Consider the following 10,795-nt stretch of genomic DNA (forward strand, 5'->3'; position numbering starts at 1 on the left):
TTATTTAAGAAGATATTTTATTATGAAGTAAAATTTGCACTTTATTTTTTCTCTTATAAAATAAATAATATAAAAACTATTTTTCTCTTCTACTTCTTTTCCTTATTTAACGTGTTTGTGCGTGTGTACTGAATCAATGTTGAACAAAAATTATACATTAAATAATAAAAAATTATAGACTAAATAATAAAAGTTTATGATTTTTATGGGTATATAATTCTTATTATTTGCTCTAGATTCTTTAACAAATACATGTATGTGTGAATTATTTAAATTGTGAGTGTAATTAACCAACTATCTTATAAATGAAATTTGCGGATGAACCTTTTATTACTTATAAATATAATTGTTTTCTCGGAATTAAAGTCCACATAGACAAATAGGAAGTAGCTTGCTTTGAAAATCATATACAACATTGAGTTTAATTATTAAAAAAATTAAATTACAGCAAGATAATTAAACTTTTATAAAACCAGATAAATTTGAGAATTTAAAAATTTTTTTAAAGCAAATATCAAAGTGAATCCTCAAATTTTCTTGAAATTTAATTATTGGGAAGGTTCCATATGCATGCTCCCAATTACACTTCAATTTTGACCTTATTACAAGTTGAATCATATGGTCAAAAGCAAAGAATTTGAGAATGATAACGTTTACACGGTTGAAGGATTGATAATAAGCTAGTTAGTTCATCAATCAAAAATAAAGATATTGATTGATAACGAAAGATATATCTCAATCAACAATAATAGAGATTAGTCTCAATCAATCAATATCACTATTTTGATTTATTAACAAAATGTTATTGGAAACGAGCGCATACATTATCTGAGATACAACAAAAAAAAATGAAATAAAAATAGGTTACATCACTTGATGCGCACACACACAAAAAATAAAATAAATAAAAGGCAAACATTTATTATTTAATATGATGATATTTATGTTATTGGCAAAAAAAAAATTAAAAAAAATTAAATTTTAAAAGATGTAAACAAACAGTATAAATTAAAGTCTAATAATAACACAAGTAGATATATGAACTAAATACGACAAATACTTGAAATATCTATTCCTTTTATAAATGAAAGGTTACACACCATTATTAATAATCGTCTCATATTAAATGTTAATATAATCAATAATGAAGGATTGAATTCTATTGCTATTATCATATTTTTATTTTAAAAAATGTTAATATAACTAGATCTTCTTTGTATTTTGTACAACTCCCTTCATGATAAAAGGTTAAGTTAAATCGTTAGGATTAAAAGATTCTAAAATGATTCCTACAAAACTACTTGTACATATCCTACATAATTTAAAAATTAAAATACCTAATATCAAATTAAAAATCAGATAAGAAATTTTTTAAAATTTCATCCTCCACAGTCCTCTGATAAGAACAAGTAATTATAAATACATGAAATTATCTTATATAAAATTATAGCAATCAGTCAACTTTTAAATCCACCCCCGCGAACAAAACAAATAACAAAAAAAACGAAAAAAACAAAAAGCAGTTCCTTATTGTCCCGGTTTAACAAAGTTCAACATTAGTTCTTGTAATTTTTTAAAAAAAAAATCAAAATTTCAAATTGATCTATGTAGAGCTCAATTTGATTCATTCCTTGCACTAGTTATTCCTTCAAAAACATTTGTTACAAATTAGATAATACACTTTTAATATACTCTCTTAAATATGTTTTATTAGTGACCAAAATTTATTAGAAACTATAATTTTGATGAGTAACACTTATTAACAAGTTTCACTTATGATTTTATAGTTTCTAATAAATTTTAACTAATTATAGTGTGTTCAAACTCCAAAAGAGTGTCAAAGGATGTGTTACTCTCACTCATTAGATAAATATACAAACATGTAGCTACAAATTTAAAAAGCTTGAAGCACCTTGGAAAGCTCCATAATAAGCACAATTTTACCGAGTTATTCATCATACGAACCACTCTAGCAAGGATATTAAGAAATCATTCACACATCCTTGTATGGAACACATATTATGTCTCAATTTGCCTAGTATATAAACTGTATTAAACACTACACTAACGGTAATCATTTTAAACACAGTTCATTGAATGCAAAACAATATCATACACTTGAGCCTATAATGAAAAAAATAAGCCATTTAGAAACTCATTACACCAAATAACATGTGCAAATGCTATTAGCCCATATAGAAGACAAACCATGCATTACAAAGACAGGAGACAAATGTGTATTTTGAGAACTGTACAACTCATTCATTACCTATATCCATTAGAAGATTTAAATAAAAGTGGATCAATTTGCACGTAGCCCCTCAATGTAGTAATTCAACAGAGGACAGTATGGACTAAAATAATTTATGCAATAGCATTGCCACTGTTCTGCAGTTATAGACATGAGAAGTGAACACAAAAAAATTGGGAAAAAAAATCCAACTACCAAAACTCTAGCATCTCTGATTTCTCTGTATGGACAAAGCTAATGGAAAGATGAAAAAATGAACCAATTAACACCATGATGGTGTTCCCTGAAAAGTTACTTGCAATTATCCAAATCCAGTGTGGTTGTGATCATTGATCATGAGGGCACTTGCAGATAATGATTTCCTTATCACTGCTTCTGGTTTATACCAATCCATAGAGTGGAAAGATATGGTTTGTGCCAACAGGATGTCTGTCAATTTACCTGGCCGGAACATACAACTAAACATGTCTTCTAGAGTCTCCAGTCAGTTCTCTTCTTACAAGCTCCAGAATCTCAATAATCTGCAAAATGAAAGGATAATTATTGAAAATGTTTTATATTGGGAACTTAAAGAGATCAAACAATACACACTTGACACTACACATTATTCTATTCATGAATATAAAATCATCTCAATTAACCTTCTTCACAAAGAAAGACTAATTATTTTTTGATAGACACAAATTATAAAGAAAACTATACGCTCTTATGTTTCTTTGAAGGTACACAAATCTAATTGGACAGTAAAACTTCCACATTGAGCTTCATCAGTAGCTATCTAATCACACACAATTCTTAGCTGAATGGTGGGGTTGACGTGGTTGGCTAGATGTACACAGTTCTACATGTACTATAAATAAAAAGTTGGCCTGTACACCTGGCATGGTGATAGTACACTAACAGGTTGTCCAAAACCTATTCTTTTAAGGTGATGAAAGGAGCAATCATGACCGTTAGATTTTGCATGAATGGCTAAGATTACGAGATTAGAAAATAAATAAAGTCATTTGACTCTTTCAAGTGATTCATGTAATCATTAAGATTATTCTAGCCATATTTGTAACAAATGTAGAACTTTTTAGAAAGGTAAATTTGACGTAAAAAAAATAATATTAAGCACATGAAGTAATTGATAGATTTTCAAATCTCCAAAACCTAAAAACTTCTGAGATTTTGCTTCCACAGAGTTAGGTCAAGTATTCATCTCAACACAGAAAGGAATACTTCTAATAAAATAATTTTACATTCATAAGGAGAAATAATCAGGAAGATAGATAGACTCTCTATAGTAATATCACATATATCAGCATAATATGCAATTCAATTGTGTACAAAGTACAAACATCAAAAGATGCATAGAAAGCAAAAGGTTCTTACCCCAGGGTAATGCTGCAGTATGGGTGAATAATGATCAAGCGCAATGTATATTTTTTCAAGGAGGCTAAGAAGAGTATCTACCTCATCCCCCAAAAGATCAACCTGAAACTCCAAGTAAATATCCAATGTAACTTTAGATCAAATATAGGTGGGGTCAATTAGAGCATTAAAATAGAAAAAAAAGTTTAAATGAAAATAATGTTCTCTCAATGACATTTAGATATCTTTTCATGTTGGGAATTAGCCATACATCTGGGTTCACCAAAATTTAACAGCATAAACCTTATAGGCTGATACACTCATACACAGGCCTTGATTTGCATTTTGCAATGTGTTTTTTTTTGTTCTTCCCTGAGATTTGAACTAACATTCTCATCCCAAGGGGTCAGGACTGCTTTCCACCTAAACCAATTCCTTGTAGGTTTACAAGCACTATTTATTAGTGGTATTCAAGGGCATCAGCATGCATTGGAGCAGTGCTAGGTTTCACAGTTATAATATAAAGTAAGATTCAGAAACACATATAAGTAATGCAATGTTTCCAATTGCACGACAAAAGGGGGGAAAAAGGATAACATAATGTTTTGGATTACATACCTCTACTTCAGCCTTTGCAAGATCAGAAGATCTTGTTTCTAGCCTTTGCTTGTACACTAAACCCATGGTTTTAAGCATATTGGCTTTGTTATTGATCCAACGGAACTCAGATCTCATGTTTTCAAGCCTGAAAAGATTATTACATATGACTTGGTTTTGGCCATAATCACCACAAGGATTCAAAATTGAATATTAAAAAATAACAATATTATGATTTAAAACTGCTTATTACAAATATGGATATGAAATTGAAGTATATCAGTTTCTTCCCATAATTTTCAGTTGTTAATAGTTAACAAGACCAAGTTGAAATCAAATATAAACTTTTGATAAATATCTTTGCTGCTCACATTAGAACTTATTCCCATACATATAGTATACCAACAGCTTCCACAAATAATCTGAAAGCATATATCACGAAAGAATATACATAATAGCTTTTTATTTGGCTTAAAATTTTTCTTAAAAAAAGGGTTTAAAAACAAAAATAACTAAGTTAATTACTCAAATTATTCCTTCAATCGATTAGATAAACATCACATTCAGAATAATCCAAAGGTAAAACTGATGTACTTGCTGGTTCACATAAACTTGAACACTTACATTGATAGATGACCATTGACTACATAAAACAGCTTAAAACAGAGAAGAAACAAACATAAAAACAGTAGTTTATCATAAATTAATGTGATACTAAATAAAAATAGAAGAATCTCAACACAATTATTGCATACCTCAAACAATTTCTTGAAATATCTTTGTTCACTCTTGCTTCAAAACCAGTAATCATGGTCAACAATTTATGGATGAGATTAATGGTTGATTCCATTTGCTTCCTGCTTTCCCTTTCTTTTGCCTCAATCAGGTTTAGTTCTTCTTGTTGCTTTTCTGTAAGAGCATGAAGTACGCTTCTTTCTTCATCAGTTTCTCTAAGCTTGTTCATTCTTTGTTCAAGATTTTGATGTAACTCATGCATTTTCCCCTTGTATAGTTCAATTTCCTTCAAAGTTGCAACCAGGTTACCCTTGGTGACATCCAATTCTTTACAGTTCTCTGCAATTACGTTATGTTGCTGAACTATCTCAGCTCTTAAACTGTTAAGCTCTCTAGAGGCTAACTCTGTTTTTCGTTTCTCTTCAACCAAATAATCTGCTGCTCCTTGTATTAACCTCTCATTTTCTTCCACTAAGGATTTCAACATAAGCATTTCATAGTTTAGTTTCTCTTTCTCAGCAGCTTCCAATTTTAATGCTTCATTTGCATTCACCAAAGTTTCTTTAAATATAACATGATTAATATCCAATTGCCCTTGCATCATAACTGACTCCAAATCTGCTTCCTCAATTCCCAACCCACTAGAAGCTTGAGCACTGTCGGAAGCTTCTTTGAATATCACTTCATATATTTCTTGCATGACATTATTCTTCAGACGTGATTCTTCAGTGATACATCTGAACTCACAAACAATATCTTCAAAGAGACATTTATAAACATCTTGAATAACTGAAACTTGAATCTCTGCATTCCCTACATCATCCTCAAGCTTTTCAATGGTTTGTAACAAATTTTTCTCTGTTAGTTGTTGCTGTGACAATTTTTCCACAGCATCAGAAAGCTGGCAAGATAGACTCTTAAATTCCTTCTTCTTATCTGAAAGTGTGTCCTTCAATTGATGATTCTCAGAATGTAAGAAATCCAATCTATCCTTTAAACTGCTAATAGACTCAATGTTTTCACTGAATTGATGTACTTTCTCATTTCCAACAAGGATTTCATTCAATTTTGAGATGACATCGGGGATTTTTTTCTTCAACAGCTCAAACTCCTTGTCCTTTTTCAGTGGAAAAGAAGAACCTCTTTCTTTCAAATTCAGAAGTTCCCGCCTAAGGCGAAAATTCTCTTCAGTCTTCTCCTGCACTTGAGATTCATGGTTTCTTTTCATTTTTGTAATGTAAGTAACCAATTCTTCTTTAGACATGTGCTTTAGTGAGGCCGAATCCAAATTCTCAGGCTTGTTAATTTTTGACTCCTCCCATTTGCCATTTTCTTCCATGGTTGAAGGTGGTAAATGATCTGTCGAAAGCTTCACATGGAAATGGTCAGCCCTCTTATTATGACACCATTCCTCGGTATTCTCCAAGGAACCATAAGAAATAAGGTACCCAGCTTCGGAAACAGACAATGATTTAAAAATTGAATCCAATTCTTGACGCAAACTAGAGATCTCATTATATTGGTTAAAACAATTTCTACTTTTGGAGTCATAAAGGTCCCATAGTTTCTGTTCAAACTCCTGTTGCAAACCCCAGATACCATTGCTGATCACCATCCGTTCAATTTCTGATCGAAACTCCTGCTCCTGCTGCCACTCAGAAAGCGATGCCTTTGATAACTGATCCATTCCTTCCATCCTTCTACAAAAAGTGTCTAGGGTATCTTTGAGATCTTCAAAAGCTTTATCAACAAAAATCCATTTCTCCGGCATATTCTCCTGCAGAATACCACTTAAACCCACCAAATCAGAACCGGAACTAATTCTTCGGATGGAACTAGATCCTCTAATTTTTTTTATTTCTTTCTCAAGCAGGCTTAAATGCTCATGAACTGCAATTTGAAGACTATCTACATACATTATACATCTATCATGCTCTACATCACTATCTGAAAACTGATGCATAGCAGCTTCATGGGGTTCACAATGATGTACCAAAGACAACAGCGTTTTAGTTTCATCTGAACCCACACGAAACCTGTCTAGTATTTTCTTTAGCTCAACCACCTCCAATTCTTTCTGAGCAATTCGCTCAGCTGCCTGTTCCTCAATAGCATTAACCATGCCCTTTATAACAGAGTCACTCACCATCCTAGATATGATCAACGGCTCATCGATGTCAGCCAGAAAGGAATCCATCTCCTCAATTATGTGATCCCCAAGACTCCCATCTTTTGTACCGTTATCGTAAATCCTTTCACCACCCCCGATAACAGCAAAGCTCTCCTCCATTGCCACTTTTCTCCTTCAAAAACAAGAATCAGCAATTTGGGGCCATTCAAAAACACAAGCTCAAATCATACCCTCAAATCAAGCACACCACCTGCCAAAGTAGGAAACGCATAACAATTAGTAATGAACTTACCAAACAGAGCCAGAAACAAAATTGCAAAATAAAACACACAACAATACTTATTTATGAGTAATAAATTATTCAAATTTCCAACTCAAACAAAAAAGGGTAAGAATTATGATGAAAACGGACACCCTAAAAAAAAAAAAAATCAAAACTTGACTCGTGCCCTTTCACTGTAATTCACTTTCAAAATCATCGAGGCAGAATTCAATAATCAAAACGCTGAAACAAAGTCAAAATCCTTTCACTAACATAATTTTCTGAACCAAAAATGACCCAGGAGCTGAAACTTGAGGGAGAGTAAAAATTCCTGCTTCGGTGGCAGCTAGTTGGCGCTCCAATGCAGTTTGAAGATTGGAAAAGTGGGTGAAAACTGAAAGAGAAAGGAGGGCGCGAAAAACTTACCAGGTGAAGAAATTACGAATCGTGAGGTTGAATTAGCAGAGAAAAGAAAGTGTTGGAGAAGTCCGAGGAGACAGGAAAGAGGAGCAGCGTACGAGGGAGAGGGCTTTTTTAGGGTTTAGCAGAAGAAGTGAAAAAGTTGCAGAGCAGAGATTTGGTAAGAGCGGGAGAGAGGTAACTAAAATACAGCCATTCTTCTGAGTTGTGTGAACAACAAAATTACAAACAAGATCTCAAAACCCTTTTTTTAATTTTATTTTAATTATGCATCATTAAGTTGACTTCACAAATAAAAAAGTTAATATATTTTATTTGTTTTAGAAAAACTCCTGGCTGGGCCCCTCTAGAGTCTAGCCTATTAGATTGTGAGATATTTGTGATGGAAAAAATTAGTTATTCTTTCTTTTCTTTTTTATTTATATAATTTAATTTAGTTTTTCTTTTAAAATGTTTTATTTTGTCTTTTTAATTAAAAAAATAGTCAATACTACTTTTTTTTTGTATAAATTGATATTAACTATGTAAATGAAATCAAATAAAAATTTTACATTAAATAGTTTTTTAAAATTAAATTACCAAACTAGACATTAAAAAATAGAGTCAATGGATAATGTAAGTATAAAAGAATTTATAAACATGTGAAACTTTTAGGCAAGTGCTTTTTTTTAAGGAGTGTTTTGCTTATTTTAAAAATTGTTTTATACTAAATTAAAATAATATGAAAAAATGAAATTATTTTTAAAATACTCTAGTTTTTTAATATTAATTTTGTATTGATTTGATTGATTCTTATGAATTTTGAGATGAGTCATGTTTTAAAAGTTAATGGACCAATCACCTATTAGTACACAATTAAATAATTTAATTTACTTGTTTAATCTATATTTATATTATTAATAAAGATATTTTTCTTATTTAGTGTTCATATTTTTTTTTTTGACAATTTTATCCTTATAATCATCTTTCTACAAATTATAATTTTTTATTTTATTTTATAAATTTCATCCCATAATCACCTAGATTTTCAAAAATAACTTACTATTATATATTTAACGTTGTGTTTGATCTAATTAAATTTTTATATATTAAATATGAATTTTTATTTTACACTATAAAGAATTTTTAGACTTTTTTTTTCAATAAAAAAGTTTCTAAGATTTTTTTAATTTTTTTATATAATTTAATTTTTATTTATTATATTTATTTATGAATTTGATTTTAATATTTTTAAAATAAATTATTAATAAATTAAAATAATATTGTACTACAATATAAATTATTTATCAAAAATTTAAAATATAATTTATATGTTTAAAAATTATCTATCATGTGCGTTATGCATAATAAAATACTAGTTTTACTGATGTTATTATCCTTTTTTTAATTTATATATCTAACTTAAAATTTTAGTAGTTTTTCTTAAATATCAATTATAAAAAATAATTTTATATCACAAGTTAGTTTTTATTATAATATATACATATATATAATTTATTTAAAATATTTATTTATTAATTTTTTTATTATAATATATTTTATATATTACAAAAATATTTGTTTATTATAAATTTTAATTATATAAAATAAAATATTATCTTTAACAATTCACAAAAAGCTAAAATACAGTTATAATAAAAAAAATTACAATAAATTAATGATATTTAATATATATAATAAATAATTTCAATTATAGTGGAAGGTTACTCTCAATTATTATTATGTAAAAATATTAAAATATCGACATTAAAGATCGAACTTATATGATTTTTTACATATTATATTATTCTAATATTTATTACTGAATTCATCATAATAATTATCTTATTATTTAATATAACATTAAAAACCAATTGTACTTCTAAATAATTAAGAATGAGATTAAAGGACATGTATTGAAAACTAAATACTAATATATATGGTCCCTTGTCTATAAGGTGACAAGTATATCATTACAACAACTATTTGGATACTTAGGTGAAAGACGAAAAGAAACTTGTATTAATGGTGAATCAACTTTTTTAAAATCAATTGTTTGATTATAATAATAAAAGTTAAAGTGATAGAGAATATGTGTTGGCCACTTTGTTTGTACATATATGGTTATTGAATAAAGTTATAAATATGATTATATTTTTGTTCATTGCGATTGGTTGGTCGAAGAAAAAGTCTATTGGTAAGAATGAAAGTGATAGTCATTAGCTGTCTAGCAAGTAGCATCCCATGCTTAAAAAAAATGAAACCAATTTCAATAGTTAAAGTCCATTGAAAACATCTTATTAGCTGTGAAAAATAAAAGTGTGTTTAGACTTATATATTTTTTTTACCACATGTAATTTCCAGGGACAATCCTATTTAGTATCATTGTGAATGAGATTTTTTTTAAATATTTTAACACATTTATATATACAAGACACAAATTCAATAAATTATTGAAACCAATAATTGTAAAGTAATTTATTTCATTTGTTTTTTTAAAATATTTTAATTTTTAATAAAATTACAAAAAAAAATAATACAGAGTTATCTGTGTCAGTTAAGTTTGTAAACAAATTATTTAATTATTGTAACAAATAAAATGAAAAAGGTTAACTAAAAATAGTTTGTCAACTTTTGGCAATAACTTTCATGATCTTGATTATCGTGAAAACAAACATCTCCATTATTGATATCATAATATTTTGTCATAATTCAAATTACTAAACAATTTTAAATAGTAACATCAAATCAATAAATTTTTTCTATCAATAGAAAAGTAGTAATCCAATATAAAATCAACAAAAAGGGTTTGATTTTATATGATTGGAAGAAATGAGAAAGAGTGTTGTATTGGATACCGAGTCTATATCGTTATATAAAACGACGCGTCGTGTATATAAATGGTTGTAGGTTTTGCTCCATTTTATCTTATATATCCAAAGAGAACAAGTTGAGAGAAAGGACAGATTATATATAGTGCTAGTTGTTAATTAATTATTATAAGGAAAACGATGAGCAGAAAAAAAAATAATGTTCTTAAAAAAATTCCAACGTACGAATTGTC

General features: G+C 28.7%; 1 protein-coding gene across 1 annotated transcript; it reads right to left on the minus strand.

The window, feature by feature from the left end:
* Nucleotides 1–2,173: 2,173 nt before the first annotated feature.
* LOC109803543 (myosin heavy chain-like protein) lies at nt 2,174–7,978 on the minus strand. Its single transcript, XM_020365160.3, has 5 exons — nt 7,759–7,978; nt 4,960–7,320; nt 4,226–4,352; nt 3,629–3,730; nt 2,174–2,772 (listed from the first exon to the last, which is right to left on the minus strand). Exons 2-5 carry the CDS (start codon nt 7,227–7,229, stop codon nt 2,710–2,712), a joined length of 2,562 nt encoding a protein of 853 aa, XP_020220749.1. The 5' UTR covers nt 7,230–7,320; nt 7,759–7,978; the 3' UTR covers nt 2,174–2,709.
* Between the last annotated feature and the right edge of the window lie 2,817 nt (nt 7,979–10,795).

This window comes from Cajanus cajan, chromosome 1 (assembly GCF_000230855.2).
Source record: "Cajanus cajan strain Asha chromosome 1, NIPB_CcT2T_4, whole genome shotgun sequence".
NCBI classification, from domain to species: Eukaryota; Viridiplantae; Streptophyta; class Magnoliopsida; order Fabales; family Fabaceae; genus Cajanus; species Cajanus cajan.

Excerpts from the sequence above, each read along its gene's own strand:
- LOC109803543 (XM_020365160.3), bottom strand. The coding sequence starts at position 7,229 with ATGGAGGAGAGCTTTGCTGTTATCGGGGGTGGTGAAAGGATTTACGAT. Across the intron at positions 3,731-4,225 it reads TTGCAAAGGCTGAAGTAGAG|GTTGATCTTTTGGGGGATGA; the intron begins GTATGTAATCCA and ends TTGGAGTTTCAG. Across the intron at positions 2,773-3,628 it reads TACTGCAGCATTACCCTGGG|ATTATTGAGATTCTGGAGCT; the intron begins GTAAGAACCTTT and ends TTCATTTTGCAG.